This window comes from Sinocyclocheilus rhinocerous, unplaced genomic scaffold, assembly GCF_001515625.1.
Source record: "Sinocyclocheilus rhinocerous isolate Xijiao unplaced genomic scaffold, SAMN03320098_v1.1 scaffold708, whole genome shotgun sequence".
NCBI lineage: Eukaryota > Metazoa > Chordata > Actinopteri > Cypriniformes > Cyprinidae > Sinocyclocheilus > Sinocyclocheilus rhinocerous.
Window position 1 is genome coordinate 2,353,882 of NW_015635523.1, and position 20,208 is coordinate 2,374,089.

At 40.9% G+C, this 20,208-nt stretch overlaps 1 protein-coding gene across 1 annotated transcript in view; it reads left to right on the forward strand.

Moving 5' to 3' along the window:
* The window catches only part of LOC107747042 (mediator of RNA polymerase II transcription subunit 13-like), a 78,727-nt gene that overhangs the window by 25,940 nt on the left and 32,579 nt on the right, over positions 1-20,208 (forward strand). The window contains exons 3-4 of the mRNA XM_016561456.1: positions 8,159-8,327; positions 19,356-19,501. Of these exons, the coding sequence (XP_016416942.1) occupies positions 8,159-8,327; positions 19,356-19,501 (315 nt within the window). The remainder of the gene's footprint in view (positions 1-8,158; positions 8,328-19,355; positions 19,502-20,208) is intronic.

Sequence of the window (20,208 nt, forward strand, 5' to 3'; positions counted from 1 at the left end):
CAAGCCTTATACATAAATGTAAAGTAAAAATCAAAGTTAAGAATGAGTGTGTTTCTTTCATTAAAAAGTGTGTTTCTTTCATTGACGTCAGTTCATAATCCAAGCGTTCTTTAAGTGCATTGTATCTTGTGTGTGCTTTTCACGGGCTTTATAATCCAGGTGTATTTTGTAAAGATCTACGCACATTTCATCTTGCGTGTGTGTGCGTTTGTGTTTTAATGAGCCTGTTTTGAATATTCTATTGCACAACAACGGCAGCTATTTTCACGGAAATAAAGATAACTAAAATCAAATACACTTTTTCAGTTTTTGCATTTTAGGTAGGTTTGCTAAGGTTAGATTCATATATTTAATACATTTTAATTAATACATTACAATTAATAAAATTAAGAAGAATGTAAGAATTTGGCTCTGAAACATAATTGCTATTTATCAGCATGCTTAATTTTAGACAGTTATCCAAGAATTTTGGTACAAACGGTAAACAATTAGGCCTACTAGAGAAATTTTATGTCAGAGCGGGATCTGAGCGGGAATTGGTTTACGGCGAGCGTGAGCGGAATATTAACGGAGCTCTTGCTTGGGCGGTTAGAGCGACTGAGTGGAGCGCACATCCATAGAGCGGAAAACGTAGCGGAGCGTCACACCGCTCCGCTTCGCTCACATGCTCTGGTGAGAACACAGGGAGAAACCGGTTCGACACGCAGGCTATAGAACCTAGCGAACGTGTTCCAGTCACCCAGCCCACAGCTCTACAAATGTCTGCTAGCGAGGCACCACGAGCCAGCGCCCAGGATGATGCGACACCCCTAGTGGAGTGAGCACGCAGCCTGAGCGGGCAGGGCACACCTTGTGCTTCATAGGCCAAGGTGATGGCATCCACTATCCAGTGGGCCATCCTCTGCTTGGAGACAGCCTTCCCCTTCTGCTGTCAGTTATGGAGTTCAGATATTGTTTCAACGAAGTTGCAAGCCTTATACATAAATGTAAAGTAAAAATCAAAGTTAAGAATGAGTGTGTTTCTTTCATTAAAAAGTGTGTTTCTTTCATTGACGTCAGTTCATAATCCAAGCGTTCTTTAAGTGCATTTTATCTTGTGTGTGCTTTTCACAGGCTTTATAATCCAGGTGTATTTTGTAAAGATCTACGCACATTTCATCTCGCGTGTGTGTGCGTTTGTGTTTTAATGAGCCTGTTTTGAATGTTCTATTGCACAACAACGGCAGCTATTTTCACGGAAATAAAGATAACTAAAATCAAATACACTTTTTCAGTTTTTGCATTTTAGGTAGGTTTGCTAAGGTTAGATTCATATATTTAATACATTTTAATTAATACATTACAATTAATAAAATTAAGAAGAATGTAAGAATTTGGCTCTGAAACATAATTGCTATTTATCAGCATGCTTAATTTTAGACAGTTATCCAAGAATTTTGGTACAAACGGTAAACAATTAGGCCTACTAGAGAAATTTTATGTCAGAGCGGGATCTGAGCGGGAATTGGTTTACGGCGAGCGTGAGCGGAATATTAACGGAGCTCTTGCTTGGGCGGTTAGAGCGACTGAGTGGAGCGCACGTCCATCGAGCAGAAAACGTAGCGGAGCGTCACACCGCTCCCCTTCACTCACATGCTCTGTTAGCGAGTAACTATGGCTAACAGCTCGATTGCCACTGGTTTTCCACTGACTTATAAGCTGTGCCCTAATAATCTTCTCCCGGACGGCGGTCATGACATCTGCCCGTCATGTTTGGGTGTCCAGTCATCTGAGAGAGGCTCTCACGGACCCGTGTCTGCACTGCAGCCTTTTAGGCTTATTATTATATTATCTTTGAGTTAGATGCTAATTCAACGGTAAAACTCGGGCAGTTGGATGTAGCCCCTTTGCGAACTCTGAAGTAGAGACCTGCGCGAAATGGATTTTTCAGTCCCACTCCCGCCTGCTCCCGCAAGATTCTGTCCCGCTCCCGCAGAAATATATCTTATCTGGTCCCGCTCCTGCCTGCGACATTCATGTTTTGTCCCGCTCCCGCCCGTAAAAGCCAGCATAAAAGTAATCTATATAGATTTTTTTCAGTACATCGAAGAAATTTACATGAAATGGTTCTGTAACATCTCCTAAGCTCCACAACATCCCAGCATAAACACTCCCGATAAAATATGTATTTAGGCTAAGCATCAATATTCACAACCACTGTTATTTTTTTACAGAAAGCAAGCATGGGCTGCTGCGTGCATGGTTTGGCATGGCAGCGTCCGCAAAATCCCGCATAAAAGTAATCTATATAGACTTTTTCAGTACATCGAAGAAATTTACATGAAATGGTTCTGTAACATCTCCTAAGCTCCACAACATCCCAGCATAAACACTCCCGATAAAATATTCGTTATTTAGGCTAAGCATCAACATTCACAAACCACTGTTATTTTTAACAGAAAAGCAAGCATGGGCTGCTGCGTGCATGGTTTGGCCATGGCGAGCAGCATGCTTCTTTTATTATCACTAAAAGCTGACATCTCCGTTAATCGCGATCTCATAAAGCTCTGGTATAAAACAATAAATATATGCACAATGAATCTTTCACAGTGTCTACACTTCGTGTGTTAAAATGAGAGTATTCGTGAGCACGCAATTTCAGCACTTCGGTGAGTAGATTCTAACTTATAATCACCTCTGATTGGCCATTGCGTTCCAGAAATCAACAGCTGAGTCTGTGATTGGCTACATTGCGCAACCCTTTAAACACGTTATAAATCGAAACTATGCCTAGCCTGCGCATGTCACTCATTTTAATGTTAATATTAGTTGTTCTTTTTGCTTTTGTGCAACAGATAAATGACAATTTATGTTTTAGACGCTTTGTTTAGATAATTTCTATTTTGTGGGAGTCCCGTGAATCATTTTATTCTCCCGCATCCCGCGCACACACGATTCTTTTCCTGCCCGCACCCGCACTCGCCCATCAAGAGTGCAGGTCTCTACTCGGAAGCGCAAGGCGTCCGCGGCAGCTGGTGCTCCCCTCCCATCTAAGAAGAGGGCCACATCGCGAAGTGATAAACATTCGCATGTTGAGGAAAATTCACTTTCTAAGACAGTTTCTGTGCTTTCTTCAAAGATGGCAGAGCTGAAACGGCTGCTTCACTTGCTTCAGCCTGTCAGATCTGGTACACCTGTGAAGATGACACAGGAGGATGAGAATGTTCAGAATCAGGGAACTGGGGAAGAGTCTCTCGATTCCCCTTGTTTTTCACATCATTCTGATATGGATTAGGCTTGCCGCGATAGACGGTGTTGACGGTGATACCGGTGTTAAGCAGCAGCACCGGTTACGTCACTTGCCCACTGCGTCACCGACCCCCACCGTCGTTTTGATTTTTTTATAGAAATAAAAATATTTTAGTAAAGTAAAAGAACAGACACTACAATTAAAAACTGAACGCGGCTGCTCAATGCAGCGTGCAGAATGGCAGTCACATTCAAACGAACTAAAAACGAACAATTGCTTTACTCCGAATTGCCGCTATCTCAAAGTGAAAGTAAAATGCGCACGCCGCTTTTACAAGCCATTTAAAAGCGAAGGAATGCTAGGAAAAGAGGGAATGCCTCCGCCCCCGCGGTGATACCGGTATTACTGGTGTTGTCACAGGTCGATTAACCGGTGGGAAAATTTCCTCACCGTCGCAACCCTAATATGGATATGCTTTCTACGAGTGCTTCAGATTCTTTTTTCGTGATCATGGAGATGCTGTAGATGTTGCTGCACAACCATCACCTGTGAAGATGACACAGGAGGATGAGAATGTTCAGAATCAGAGAACTGGGGAAGAGTCTCTCGATTCCCCTTGTTTTTCCACATCATTCTGATATAGATATGCTTTCTACGAGTGCTTCAGATTCTTTTTCCGTGATCATGGAGATGCTGTAGATGTTGCTGCACAACCATCTCCTCAGGATGTTTTCACTGGTTATCCAGCAGCAGAGGGGTCTAGTGGAGGGTCAGTTCAGTCATCTGGACAGGCCCAGTCCTCTTCCGATGATACTTTGGCTATACTTCGAATAGGACTTGATGAGTCACCGGCCCAGTCTGCCCAAACGAATGTTATTTTCAGACAGGCCACAGTTGCGGCTTCTTTCGCCATGCCACAATGTAAAGATTTTGTGGCTGAATTTTCAAATACCCTCACTGGTTCTGGTCCACCTAAGCGGCGCTCAAAAATTGCTCTGACACTATCATTAATGGCTGAAGCAAATTCCATCGGGGTGAGTCGTGCTCCGGAGATAGTGCAGCTTTGGTAGTGTCTCCTGACGAGGCACAACGAGGGAATGTGCGATGTCCCAGCGCTCAATGTGGTCGTACGGATTCCCTGCTAAAAAAGGCATACGAGTTTGTTGCCTACATTACTCGTGCGGAAAACAATCTGCCAGTTACTTCTAGCTGCCACAAGTACATTGGAACCAGCAAATGTTGATCCATCTATTTCACCGTTTCTGCAGACTGCTCTCTTGGCAATGGGCCATGTGACCCGCGAGCTGGGTAGACTTACAGCCACGCTCCTGGCAGCCCGCCGCCAAGTGTGGCTTGCCCAAGTACGGCTACCTGAGGACTGTAAGAAAACCTTCAGAGATCTTCCATTTGTTCCCGGGCATCTTTTTGGTCCTAATGTTCTGGAACTGTTGGAAAAGAGGGTAAAGCTGTCTGAGGCCACTCGTCAGCTGACGCAGGTGCAGCGCAACCCTGCCTTTGGGATGCCAGCAGTTCAGACCCGTCATCACTATGCCACATCGAAGCAACGTTTCCGCCGGCACGCTACGCCTCAGTCACAGCCCCCTCAAAGGTGTCGTGCTACTGAGGATGCGAGAGTTTTTCGGCCACCTCATCGACAGTTGCCAGGGGGACCCCGTCAGCGCCGCCTGTAAGTACGTTTTTTATATTTAAAGAATTTGCCACTGACGATTCAAACGCAAGTTTTAAGAAGTGTAGAGTAGCGCTTGTTGTTTGTCGTTTTTCCAGACATGGTTTTATGTTTACGCAGCGCGATACGCAACCCAACGCGTAAAAAGACAGTATAAGTCATTATAATCTGCAATTATGTCCCCACTGGATGCAACAAATGCCTCGTTTGTAATGGGTTTTATTGTTTTTGTCTTAAGGGGCATAACATTTCCGTCACACGCTTGAGGTATTCAGCCAATCACAACGCACTGGATAGCTGGCCAATCAGCGTACACCTCGCATTTCAGAACGATGCGCTTTGTAAAAATCAACGCGTTTCAGAAAGGCGGGGCATAGAGGAGCAACAATAATGTACATTATATGTACAAAATAATGTGTTTTTTGAACCTTAAACCGCATAAACACATTTCATTACACCAAATACACAACATAATGTTCTTTTAAGCAATGTCATATGACCCCTTTAAATGGATGTCCTTGAAGACTGCTTTTTTGTTGGCTATCGCATCTGCGAAACGAGTCAGTGAGTCTGTTAGCGAATTGCGCTTGCGTTGGTTGCCGGATGATTCCGGGGTGGTTCTACAACCCAATCCTTCTTTTCTCCCGAAAGTCCTTCCTCCTCAGTTCATAAACCAGCACATTGAACTGGCCTCTTTTCAGACTTCTTCAGGGTCTGACTCAAGTGCCCAACTTTTGTGTCCTGTGCGTGCCTTGAAGTGCTATGAGCTCTACTGCTCAATTTCAACAGTCAGACCAGTTATTTGTCTGCTATGGTGGTGTGAAGAAAGGTGCTCCAGTGTCAAAGCAGAGATTGTCAAACTGGATAGTGGAGACCATTACACTGGCTTACAAGGCAGCAGAGAGGCCACTGCCCTGGAGACTAACCTGCCATTCCACTAGGGCCATCTCATCTTCATGGGCTGTTTTAGAGGAGTTTCCTTGGCGGATATCTGCACTGCCGCTACCTGGTCTTCTCCATGCACTTTTGCCCGGTTTTATAAAGTCAATGTTGCTGGTCATCATGCCGTTAGTTCTGCGGTTCTTCAGGAGCGGCCTTAATTTTCATCAGGTGGGTGGCATTCCTCATGACTATGTTGGTATGTGTCATCCATAGTGTTTACACTGCCTCTGGTGGCCAGTAGGAATAAAACAAAATGGTAGTTACGCATGCAACTGTGGTTCTGTGAATTCCGGATGACCGCCAAAATTCTTGGTCACTCGGAATGCGCGAAAAAGGTGTACCGAGGCAGAGTGCTGAGCTACGGTGGCTTATAACCCCCCAGGGCTCAACATACGTCACTACGTGACTTTGTTGGTATATTCTCTCAACCTATCTAGCTGGCGCTACAATAATCCATAGTGTTTATACTGCCTCTGGCGGTCATCCGGAATTCATAGAACCACAGTTACATGCGTAACTAGCGTTATGTAGACTTAAAAGGATAATTCACCCAAAAATGAGAAGTCTGTCATTTACTCATTCTCATGTTGTTCCAAACCCGTAAGACCTTCGTTCATCTTCAGAACACAAATTAAGGTATTTGTGATGAAATCCTAGAGCCTTTGTTTTCTTTGTGCACAAAAAGTATTCTCGTAGCTTCATCACATTACGGTTGAACCACTGATGTCACATGGACTATTTTAACAATGTCCTTACTACTTTCTGGACCTTGAACGTGGTAGTTGCGTTGCTGTCTATTGAGGGTCAGAAAGCTCTCACATTTCATCAAAAATATCTTAATTTGTGTTCCAAAGATGAACAAAGGTCTTACGGGTTTGGATCGACATAAGGCACCGCTGCTGAGCAAAAAGAACATATAGGCTCGTCTCAGTTCTGCCAGAAAACATATTGATGATCCCCAAGACTTTTGGGAAAATACTCTGTGGACTGACGAGACAAAAGTTGAACTTTTTGGAAGGTGTGTGTCCCATTACGTCTGGCGTAAAAGTAACACTGCATTTCAGAAAAACAACATCATACCAACAGTAAAATATGTTGGTGGTAGTGTGATGGTCTGGGATATATATATATATATATATATATATATATTTATACTGTGTGTGTGTATGTATATATATATATTTATAGGCCTATAATTTTGAAACACAAATAATAAATCAGGCTCAATCATCTAACAAACTTGCGTGTTTATTTTAGCACTTCCGTCAGTGAACACGCAGCCTGCAAAACACTGAAATTAATATCAAAGAATTAATACAATTAAACAAGAAAGTAGCCTAAATGAGAACGTTAAATACACCCTGTCTACCGGACGCGAGCTGCGCGACACGACAAAATACTATAGAACTCCTTATAATCAGTGATGCTACACTGGATGCGACGCAACACGACATGACAAATCCCCAACAGTAAACTGCCTCGTCCTGTTTATGAGGTACTGACACAAAGTTCAAATGTCCTGTGTAGACACTAGACAGACTCAACCTGTTGCAATGCAGCGGTGTCGTGTCCGGTGTAGACACGGTTGACTGTTCCGCCGCCAAGCAAGCGGGCACATTCACTCCTCGTCTGCACGCGCTCTCTTTGAAATAGGAATCGTTGCCACATTTCTTGTTAACATCTTCCATTTATCGCTGTCTCGTTTGTATTTGGCCAGTTTGGAGAAAACCTCACCAAACCTGACCAGCCAGGTATTTGTGATCACAGGAACTTGAAGACACTTGCGGATGGGTGACATGAATGGAGATGGCTCCAGATCGGCGATGTAGTATTTGGTTTCCCAATAAGGTCCATCGCCTAACACAAAATGAATTTTCTGAATGCAGAATAAACTGTATTTTCATGCGCTCAAACCTGCCAATCTAAAGGAAACGCTGTGTATGGCGTTTTGAGGTAATTTGTGAATTAGGCTACCATAGACTTATTGTCCAAATAAAATTCGTATTATGTTTGTTATAGAGTGCGTGACATCACATGCACTATTGCCAGTGGCAGTACGGTGACGTGGTTGTCACGGCGACCGTTACAGCCCTATTTGTCTGTATTCTGGTGAGGTACAATTAATACATTTGTTGTTTTTTGTGTGTGTAAAATAAAAAAAGTTGTAAATCTGTTTTTTTTTGTGTGTGTGTTCTGTCACTCACTTCTGCAAATTGCATTCCTGTACGAACGGCAGATCAGTTGTTTATAGACAGCAGCAGGTTGGTGACCGGGTCTCTGTGTGTTTGTTCTCTCCACAGGCGAGGATGACGGCGTGTGGGAGAGCAGTCTGTCCTACGAATGTCGAACTCTTCTCTTCAAGGCCATTCACAACCTGCTGGAGCGCTGTCTGATGAACCGTAGTTTCGTGCGCATCGGAAAATGGTTTGTCAAACCCTACGAAAAGGACGAGAAGCCCATTAACAAGAGGTAAGACTACCATTTAATTCAGATGTTCTTTAATTTACTCGCATTATCTTAAATGGATTTTATGTTATCTGTAAGGATAAGGATTAAGTTGATCACAGCTTTAATGGAGCTTGCAATTTTTGCATCCTCCTCTAAGGTACTTGCATTAGAGTAAAGCTTGTTTATGAAGCTCAGGTTTCTATACAGAGTAAGATCTAGACCAGGTGGCCTCAAATCAACAACACTTCCTTCACAGTCTGACACCAAAACGTGAATATCATTGCTGTCAAAGCATATTTACATACTATCTCAGTGGGGATTTGAATACAGACCTGGTTGCTTATCCAGAGATTGGCTACTTGCGCTACGGTGCAATAATAATTTTTTTAAAATGTAGGGCTATACAGTGGGTACGGAAAGTATTCAGACCCCCTTAAATTTTTCACTCTTTGTTATATTGCAGCCATTTGCTAAAATCATTTAAGTTAATTTTTTTTCCTCATTAACGGCAAGAATGTGGTGATACGATACACATCACGATGCAGGGGTTGCGATACGATATGCTGCGATACATTGCGATTGTGTAAGATAATTTTAGGAAAGCTTTCATTAAGAACACTTCAAAATATGCACAAAAGTTATTAGGGATGTAACGATTACCGGTTTGACGATAAACCGTGATAAAATACCCCACGGTTAGTATTACCGTTTCATATTTTAATTATCACTATAACCGTATTCGATTACCGCGATTTGAACAACTGAGGATAAATAAATACTGTACTGCACAGGGCTCCAGTGTGCGACCAAATGGGCGCATTTTGCGATCATTTTTTCTGCCGGTGCGACTAAATTTTGTGTGCGGTCGCACTGGCGCATTGTTTAACTCATAAGCGCTGCATGTCTGTTGCATGTGAGAAACATCAAACGAAACTGAAAGCATAATGAAACCGCTCGACTCGTTTGAGCTGCGCAGCGCTTTGAGTGTAGAGCCTGGTTTATACTCGCCGTGTCAGGAGCGCGAAGCTGTGTGCAGCAATAATGACGCGAATATTGAGGAAACGATGGATGGGTTTCATGCTAAAGTAAAGTAAAAGACCGCTTCTTAAACCAAAGGTGAACATGTTGGTATTCTTGTGGGACAAACAGCAATTCTTGTCACCGACAGCAAGTTTAGTTTTACTTTTCTTTTTGTTTTCATTTTGAAAAGCTTGTTAGCTTTGCTGTTTACCTCACGTTTTGCTATGGAGGCTCTCTTTTTTATTAATTTGTTTCCTCGGTGTTTGCTAAACGTTCTGTAAGGAAGAACATGAAGAAGAACATGAGCACATGTGAACACACACACACATGTGCGTGAGTGTCAGTGTGTGAATGCAGTGGAGAAAATTAAATGCAAATTCACTCCAAAAGTAAAAGTGGCCTTCATGACTTACGTCATATCAAAGTCTAGTTATGAACGTCAAGGATAAAAGGTTTGTAGCTGTTTTAGTCATTTAAAACACATCCTCAATTATCTAATTATGTGCGGCTTGGACGCGGCGCCCATCTTTAGCGAAGCAGCGCGGAGAGACACTTCTGAAATGTGCCGCAGCATGGCTGCTATGAACACAAGCATTGACTAGAGTGGCCACGATCAGCTCCGGTGGCCGTGGAGCCATAATGTGCCGCAGAGACGTGTATGTTCTTCGAATATTTGATGCTGGCATTGCACATTTTACACACGCATGACTTTTGTCGGGATATAAACTCAAAACGAAACAACTGCCATGAATCTTGTATGATTTTTAAAAAATATATAATATAAATATCGACATTGCGTTTTTGAGAATCGATACAGTATCGCCAAACAAAATATTGTGATATTCAAGTGTATCTATGTTTTCTTACACCCCTATTTAAATGCCGTTCTCAGGCTGCAATACGCTCTTGTGTGTTTATGTACATAAGCTTTTTGCAGGCATGCAAGTGCTCTGTCTCCAGCGCTGGATTTCTGCCTGTCAGCATCTGTGCTTTTTGATAAGAAACTGAGACGATGTGTGTAGAGGTGGGAAAAAAAGAGCAGCTTGGCTTTTCTCTGCCCTCTGCTACAGTTCTCTCCTCACAGAGTCATTTATTTGCGCTCTTCTCTTATCTTGCTCAAGGTCATTTATACACTCTTATTAGCACAGCCAGACAGCTTTCAAGTAGGTTCAGAATACATTTTTTTTCTTTTTGTCGTGCTACAAATCACAGTAAAGGTTGAACATCTTCAAATGCAAAGCAAGATATGTATTTGAGGCCTTGTTTAATACTGAAATTAATGTTTTAATCCTAGAGTCTTTGAATTTGGAGGATCAGAGGCTGTTTGTTAAACATGGTTAAAACACACATTCCTTTGAGGTCTGTTAACAAGGCTCTAACTGTGAGTCTGTGTGTTTTATAGCTCTGTCTGTCTGCAAATCACTGCGAAGTGACACAAAAAAGGAACAACAGTGTTTCCTCCTTCAGCTCACCCTCTGTCACTCACACACAGGCACTTTCCTTCCCTCCCTCTTTCTATTAGTAGTTTCCTTTTGTGTTGTGTGTTGAAGATTCAGCAGTCATAGAGATTCAGTTTTTCAAATTTTCTAATATACTTTTTTTTTTTTTGCCACTAGCATTTGAAACCAAATGACGGCCATGACTCAGTCAACGTGCTAACCGCGGCATACAGACTCATTAATTATTAATTGCATACTTGCATATTTACTACATACTTTCAACTCTTTGTCCCTTTCTTCTATTGTAAACTGATAAAACGTATAGACTCCTTCTTACATTATCATTCAAATGTTTGGGGTCTGTAATGTTTTAAAAAAATGTCCGATGCTTACCAAGGCTGCATTTATTTATTCAAAAATACAGTAAAAACAATAATATTGTGAAATATTACAATTGGTATGTTTTTCTATTTTAATGTTTTAAAATTGTATTTGTTCCTGTGATGGCAAAGCTGAATTTTCAGCAAACATTAGTCCAGTCTTCAGTCTCACATGATCCTTCAGAAATCACTCTAATATGCTGATTTGGAGCTCAAAAACATTTCTTATTACTCTCAATGTTAAATATAGTTGTGCTGCAGCAATATGTTTTTGGAAATGACAATGTTATATATGTATATATACTATATAATAGAAATGAAAGTAATGAGTAATCAAAAACATACTGACCACAAACGTTTGAACGATAGTGTACATTTAGGCATGACCCTTTATGTCAAAGCACCACATGATCTCATGTCGAGAGTTTCTGCAGATTCCAACCACTGATCTGTGGTCAGCTTTAATTCATAACACCTAGTGTCTCATATTAGAAAAATCTGAATCCTCATTTTCTCATTAAGAGACAGACTGTGTGGTAAAACATCTTAATGTGTGTAAGTGGTTGTTTTGTATGAGTTTTCACTCCCTACATCCCTATGACAAGATAATATGAACTGAAGGGATCTGATTCTCAATCGGTGCTCACTGAGCCTTTTAAATAACAGACTCAGAGGCGGAGGAGCAGAGAACACGGTGGTAGTAATGGGCTGTATGGTGATTAGCATTTCTGCCTGCTACACTGATTCCCAAAGCCTGCTTGCATTTCTCTTAGTGCCAAATCCCTCAGTGATGGCTTGTGTGTTCAAGTCTTTAGCATGTGTGTTTTTTTCCACCAAGGAGGTGTTTAATTTTGTCCCCGAAGAGCCACCGTAGCAGAACACACATGTGTCCCTTAGTGGATATCACCTGTCACAAATATGTCAGTGGGTTCCTGCGTGCCATAGAAACTCAAAACACCTCTGATTCCTCACAGGACTCCATTCATAAACTGGCAGGGCCATCTTAACGGAGCGGCTACAAATTATCCTTTTTGAAACTAGATATTATAATCTTGTGATGCCTACATTAATTTGTAGCATTTTGTTTTGTTAAAGTTCAAAAGTTAGGGGAAAAAAGTAATACTTGTATTTAGCAAGGGCACATTAAAATGATTAAAAGTGACGGTAAAAAATGATTATAATTAAGTTATTATAAGTTGTAATATTTCACAGTGTTATTGGTTTTACTGTATTTTTGATTAAATAAATGCAGGCTTAATGAGCAAAAGAGATGACTTTCAATATTTGTAAAACATCTTACCGACCCCAAACTTTTAAACAGTGGTGTAAATGTTTTATGATTGTTGTTTTTATGTTGTCTTTAACCTCTGTGGACTGTTTAGATTAGGAAGGTGTGTTTAAGGAATGGAGCCGTACTCGCAGTGCAGACATACACTCTTGTGTTCTCTTTTGAGGGATTACCTTAGTAAACCTGTTAGACTTCAGGTCTGTGTTGTCCCTACCTTTTCTTGTCCTGATGCCCGTCCTCTAGATCCTTCCGCACGGAAAACACAGACAGCCTCTGCAGCGCCACTGGCTTCCTCTCCCTCTCTCTCTTTCTTTCCCTGCAGGTTTTTTAAGAATTTCAGCTCGTGAATAGACCCAAACCCTTCCTGTTCTGTTCTGCGCTGTGTTGTCTTGCGTATGAGCACACAGTGTCTTGTGGTTTCGCTATAATTAGAGGATCTGTGGGGAAGGGAGCTCGGAAGCCAGGCTCCGAGGAATGCCAGAGAGATTGTTTTGTTGTATTAGATTTTTTAAATTTATTTTGAAATGGTTAGCACACTCCAGCCATATGTAGATCTGTGTAGTTTGTGTGTGTTTGTTGTAACTATGCTCAGTCACTAGGCGGTTCTCTCATTGGCTGGCTGTACTGTCACACGGCGCTGCTCTGTAACCAAACCCCAATGTGTTTTAGCTACTTACATCATCCTTCATACAGGTCAGAGCTGTGATCGTGCGCACTCTCTCTCTCTCTCTCTCTCTCTCTCGCTCTCTCATGGTGGGTGTGAGCAGCAAATCTGTTACCATGGCTAATCCACAGATCCAGTGTGTTCTTTTATGGGCAGTGTTCACGGGGGAGCTGGGCGATGTGTGAGCCAGTGCAGAACATGATGCATCCCTTGCACGTCACTGCACATTACACTCACATTACGATTATTGTGGTGTAGTGTCGCAGTCATACTGTAAAGGGTATTTAAGATGCATCTGTGATTTTTCTGTTTGTTTAGTAGGGTGGTGCAGGAGACAGACTGCAGCTGCAGCGCTGAATATAGCCATCAGGATACCTGCCTGCGTGAAACCGCACACATTTCTGCACATCTGTACACACCCACAGAAATATCACGTAATAAAATCATGCTCTTGCGTAGGCACAAAATCATTTGCATGGGGAAATGCACGCACGGTCTCCCTTGACATGCACACACAAACTACAAGCTAGGATGCTTTTATAGGGGTTTGCACACAACTGTCACAAACGCATTCACACACCAGCAGATGCAACATCTTTTCAGCGACCGGATTCTGCAGAGAACGAAGTGGCATGTGATCTGTTGTGTTTATCTATTATGAATGAACTTGCTGTAGCTATACTGCTAAAAGGATGAATTTGTCCACACCAGCTTTCTTTGTCTCTGTCACAACCAGGCCCATCTTTGCTCTCATGTGACGTCTATAATTTGCAAAGTTCAAAAAATCCAATCTCTCAATAAATGCATGTTCATTAGTGATGCACTAAAATTAAGATTCTGGATGCACGTGGCTGAAAGCTGAAACTGAAACCAAAAATACATTTTATATGATAATCAGTTAATTAATCAAATGTATTTAATAATCAACACTCAAATAAAAAATTTTGTACAAACATTTAAATTGAACATAATGAAATTTTTATGTCAACTTTTTAACATCAGAATTTAGTTTCTGCTCCAATTTGTTGTTTAAATGTAAACATTTAAATGGTGGCTGTAATTTTGTTTTCATGAAGTAATGAAGACAACTGGTTTTAATATAGTGCATATATTTAGTGTTTTTGGTCACTTTATTTTAATGTCCAATTCTTGCCATTTATGACTTTCTCCTCAAACTCCTAATTTGCTGCTTATTAATATTTAGTAAGGTAGTTGTTAAGTTTAGGTATTGGGTAGGATTAGGGATGTAGAATATGGTCATGCAGAATATGTGCTTTATACGCACTAATAAACGGCCAATATGTTAATAATAGACATGCTAAAAAGCAACTAGTTAATAGTGAGAATTGGTCCCTATACTGAAGTGTTACCATTTTTTTCTTGTAGTTTTCTAGACTGTTAAGTTTGTGGACTACCTGTCACCAGATAGTTGTTAATTTATGAAAAATTACAAACTCAAATTAAATAATAAATATGCATGGATGAATCATTCACAATAACATTTAGCATTTAGAAAATAGGGTGAATTTTCAATTCATGCTATCATACCAGTTAGAGTTTGGTGCTTTGTTTCACAAATTTTACTATGTTTAAATACTTTAAATGTAATAAAACGGGGCTTGGATGTGTGTGCAGAATTGATTCATGCTGAAACTTCAAAGGCATGTCCAGATTATATCATTATTGTCTGAGAACCATTTTTCTACCCATCAATCCTGGACGGGTTCAGATAAACTCACGCTATAGTAAATCTGGGCTGGTGTAAATCTACCTCCTCTCCGCTGCTTTCTGAGCTCAGTTCCACAAGACTGATGTGAGATTCCTGACATTCCAGAACTCCTACTCTCTCACTTCCCATTCCTGTCCTCCACTCTCTCTCTCACACACACACACACACACACACACACACACACACTGGTTATAGATATTGGTGAATGCTAAAGTGTCAACTCTCCTTTTCCAATTTGATCAGTTTCTCTCGCCTTTTTATTCTCTTCGGTTTCGTCTCCTCCTCAGATGTTCACTACACTATGGCCTTGACTGAAGCTCCTATCTTTGCTCTAAGGGAGTGTGTGTGTGCGCAGAGTGTCCGTTGTGGATAGATTTACAATCCGTGGAGATGTTCCAGGGTCTCCGGTCTGGCACCTCCCCTTATTTTAAAAATGCATGTTGATTAAAATAGTCCTTTTTCCTGTAAAGTTTAATTTTGAGGTTGAAAATTTATGGGCGGTGCATTGAGAAAGTCAGGGTGGAATGGCCTGCTTTAGAGGGGTGTGTTGGCTCAAGGAGCATTATAGAGTAAATCTACATCAGCTTGGATGCAAAAGTCCAAAAAGAAAGAAAAATCAGTCTAGCTGTCAAATTTTTGTGGCTCAGAAATTACAGCTTTAAAAGCCAAATACAGTATTAGGGACTGTTGGTATTGATTGATTGTTTTCTGTTTATTCGTTTTAAAAACAAATTTCGCATTAAAGTGTTCTTCAAAACCCATCTGTGTGCGGCTGTTGTGATAATCTTTGTAAAGATTGAGAGTCTCCGAGGCGTGCAGCCAATCAGGTCCTCTTTTAGTTCGAACGTTGGCTTTGTATTTAGTGAAAGCCTGTTACACAAGATCAATAAACATTTAATTAGCATAAGTGACTGTTGACTAACAAACGTTTTGTTTGAGAAAAGTCTCGCCGGGTTTGTTCAGCTGTTATGATGAGGCAAACAGCTAAAGCACGCAGAATACGAGCTCTAGTCATCGAGTCTAGAGGCTTTTTAAGTTCTCTTATTGACTCTAAGCACTTGGTTTAAAGGCCACGCTTTATGAATGAGTGAGAGGATGTCCTCTTCTGTGTGTATAAAGGCTTTGTTTGGAGGATCTTTGATGGATGCAGTAGACCGTGTATGTTTGTGTGTGTTAACTGCCGTTGCTCTGTGGTCGACTGCTTTAATCTAAAGGTATTTCAGAGAGTCTCGGTTCTCTATTTGTGGTAAACACTCTGCTGTTAGTAATACACTTCAGTACTGTGGCTGACGTCTTCCAGGGCTTTGGTTTGGAGAGAGGGTGTGTAACGGCATGTTCTACAGTTGATCACCTGATCTTGCTACTGCTATTGGTCAGGTGATGGAAGACAGACAGTTTGTCATGTGGTTTAGAGAAAGGGGTAGTTCGCTCAAAACTAAAAATGACATGTAAAGAATAAATGACAGAATTTCTGATGTTTGTCCTGACTGTTACCACATAATTTCTCGTTTAACATTAACAAAATGGTGATTTTTAGTGTTATTTATATACTATTAAAGTATTTGTTAAAATTTGAATTAGCTTTGATTTTTTAGATTTTCTGTTTTCATTTTAATTTTAAATGAAGTTTTATAGCTTTTTCCCCCCCAGTTTTCATAACACTAACACACTCATAAGACTGAAGTGGGATTCTTCCAGTAGCTCTTTAAACGCGCTCAACTTGACAAGACAGTTAAATGCAAGACAATTAGATGTAAAGTATTTTGGATGCTTTTCAGACGACTCAGCCAAGGGGCCGCAGACACCACCTGTTTGTGTGCCTGGGTGTGCTGTGTGTGTGAAGTCGTTGAGATGTGAAGCGTGTTTGTGGGTTTTGTAGTAGGAGTTTGCTACGCCCTGACCAGAGCCACTGCTTTCAGGAAGTCAGTAACAGCCCAATACTACAGCTGTAGAATGTTACCTCTCTTTTTCTCTTACTTTCTCATGCTTTTTTTCTCACCACAAGCTTTTCTTAATTTTGTTAATGCTCATTTATTTAGTCTGGTCCTATTTCCCTCTAAACCTCACAAATAGGTTCATGTTACCTATTTGTGACCTCTTGCCCTTTCTTTTCTTCCTTTCTTGCTTTTTAGCTGGAAATGCAATGGATTAGCTTGTGTCATCAGGAGTAGTGGTGTCCTGAGCTCTATTTTTGGCCTCTGTTTACTAGTGCGGGGACTAGGGATGCACCGGTATCGGGCCTGATACTGAGCTCTTGTACTCGTACTCGTTAAAATGCCCCGATACCAAACGCCGATACCACACAGCATGTGATATGTGCCATATTCAAACAAAGAAACACCAACAACAGACAGCAGAATGGAGTTATTAGAGATTAAGGATGTCTACGAAGTATATGCAATGAATATAATGTTAAACATTCAGTATTAACACCTGTATAGCTGATGTGCGCGAGCTGATAAATAAAGTAAGCTGTGACAAATTATACCCAAAAATTCTTCATACAGTGGACTACCAGTAAAACTGATACAAATTTGGGCCCAAAAATTATTCAGACCGAGTCTGGGGAAGTTCAGGTTTGCATGAAGCTGGGTGACAGCATGCCCAGGAGACTACAGGCTGTCATTAAGGCTAAAGGTTGCCCGACTAAGTATGGATAGTTGTGTAAATACTGTCATACTGTCTGAATAATTGTTGGTTGATTGTAATCCATTACATACCTTTCTATCAATGTTATCTAATATTATCAAGCTGAATTTGTTCTGACACAGTTAAATTCTGAGATTTTGTCATATTTTATTACCATTTTCTAAACTATAGCGAATAAACTGTGATAATGTGAGAAATGTTGAAGGTGTCTGAATAATTTTTTTGACTATCTATTTGATAAATGAAGTTAACCAACTAACATTATACATACTCTTTTGGTTTCTGTACCCAATATTTTAAAAATTTACAAATGCAATAAAAATATCGGTATCGGCAAGTACCAAAAATAAAAGTATTTGTATCGGGCGAGTACTGGAAAAAGTGTTTTCTTTTCAGTGATGCACACACTGATTTCTCTGTCTGCCGCTGAATAGAGAACTTCAGGAGCATGCTGTTATTGAGCTCAGTGTGTGTGTAGACCATGTGATCAAATGTGATGGTGCAGCAGTATTTAGCTCACCCAGAGAGCCTCCTTTTGTGTGCGTTGTTGTTGAGAAAGTTTAAGACCGGTGTGCGACTGAAATAACGAAGCAATGGCGTCAGACCGCAGTTGCGATACTATCTCTACAGGGGGCAGCCTGCTGTAAAACATTAGGCTATCCCTAGCAAAATCTGAGAGCTGTAGAAATGCAAGGGGTCAGTGTGGCGTGTTTACTCTGTTTAGATGTGACGTAGTTGCAAATCAGTGTCTGTCTCTGTGGGTTAGTGGCTGAACCTCTTCTATGGTTCTCTCACTCTCTAAATGCAGATGTTTGGCTAGTGTCCATACTGATGGCATGCTGCCTATACTTTGTTTTTGGAGAGACTTTCTTTGGGTTTATGACCGTCATTATAAAGCAGTTGGAGCAAATGACACTGTACAAAGCAAGTCTTTGTTATTCTTATCCCTAGATATAGTTTGCGTTCCTTCTTCAGTGCAAGTTGTTATTTTAACATGTTCAGGGATAAAATCTGATTGCTTAGAAAATTAATAGCATACCTCTTCTCAACAAACCACATTATTTGAGGCGTCATTCACGTTCGTGGCACAAACTTTGTGTGATATGAAGTTTAATACTTAGGTTTAGGGGGCTTGTTCAGATGTCTAACCTTAAGTATGAGCAATAGTAAATGCGGAAATTGTCATAGTAAGCGTAATTAATTCATGCAGGGACTTGCCTTTATTTCACAAATGTTTCCTTTTAAAGCTTAATGCAATGACATTTCATGGAAATACAAGGGGTTTTTCTGGTTTAGTAATTTTGCCAATGGACTAGTTTTGCTTTAAGTTGCTTTAATGCCTGCGATGATTCCAGATCAGCAGAGCAACTCTAATGCGCCGTGGAACGAAGGATTTTAAGCACATATTAAGAAGCTGGTGTAGTTTGGACTGATTTTCACAGAACTCAGGCTTTACAGAGCTCAGAGTGTGACTAATGTAGAAGTGTTATTGTCCTGTTACATATATTAAAGGTCCTCATGCATATTCATGAGGAGAAGGGCCAAACACAGTGTAATCCTTGAGGTCAAAGAGCAGACACTTGCATCTCAATGGCATGTGATGTTTCTCACGCGTTTGAGATATTGACAGTACTGTTTTTAGAGTTAAAAATGAATCATATTCTGTCTTAGGAATTTAATGATCTCATCAGATGGCGATTAAATGATTCACAAGAGTTCAGTGACGCTGATTATATGACTTGTAAAGTATGCTAGAAATCCAGTCAGATGATCCATAGTTGTTGGGTCTTTATGATTAATCCATGTTTTTTTTTCTTCTTTTTGAGGCACATGTGCTACTGTGTAACTTAAACACCTGTCTCTCTATCTCTCTTTCTCAGAGAACACCTGTCTTGCTCTTTCACGTTCTTCCTGCATGGAGACAGTAATGTGTGCACCAGCGTGGAGATCAACCAGCACCAGCCCGTGTACCACCTGAACGAGGAGCACCTGACACTGGCCCAGCAGGCCTCCAGCCCATTCCAAGGTGATAGAACACACTTTTTTTGAAATGCTTTTAATATTTTTTTTCCCCTGTCTGTCCCCTTGTTTTGCTTCTCCTTTGCCTCTTTCTCTTTCCAGCATTTCCTTTCTGATCAGAAAGATGAGGTTTATAATTAGGAAAGCCCAGTGGCATCCTGTCTGCCACTCTGTAGCTTGAAAAAATTAATAAAGTACAGAAATAGTGTTAGAGACCTATTCCTGTTTTAGGTGCTTGGGGAAGAGGAAAGTGTTCTTCATTACCAGTAACATGAGCTGTGCTCAACGTACTAATGGTGATTTCAGAGATATCTGCACATCCTTAAATCTTGAAAATGTTTAAACTAGGGCACAGAGATAAGTAAAACTTTTAATCGGTAATCATGTTTTTTGTAATTTTTGCCCCGATATTGTTTAGAATAATTTGTTAAAGGGGTCATATGACGTTGCTAAAAAGACCATCATGTTGTGTATTTGGTGTAATGCAATGTGTTTATGCGGTTTAAGGTTAAAAATACACATTATTTTCCACATAATGTACATTATTGTTGATCCTCTATGCCCCGCCTTTCTGAAACGCGTCGATTTTTACAAAGCTCATCGCTCTGAAAAGCTAGGTGTACGCTGATTGGCCAGCTATCCAGTGCGTTGTGATTGGACGAATTCCTCAAGCGTGTGACGGAAATGTTACGCCCCTTACCATACTGTGATGCC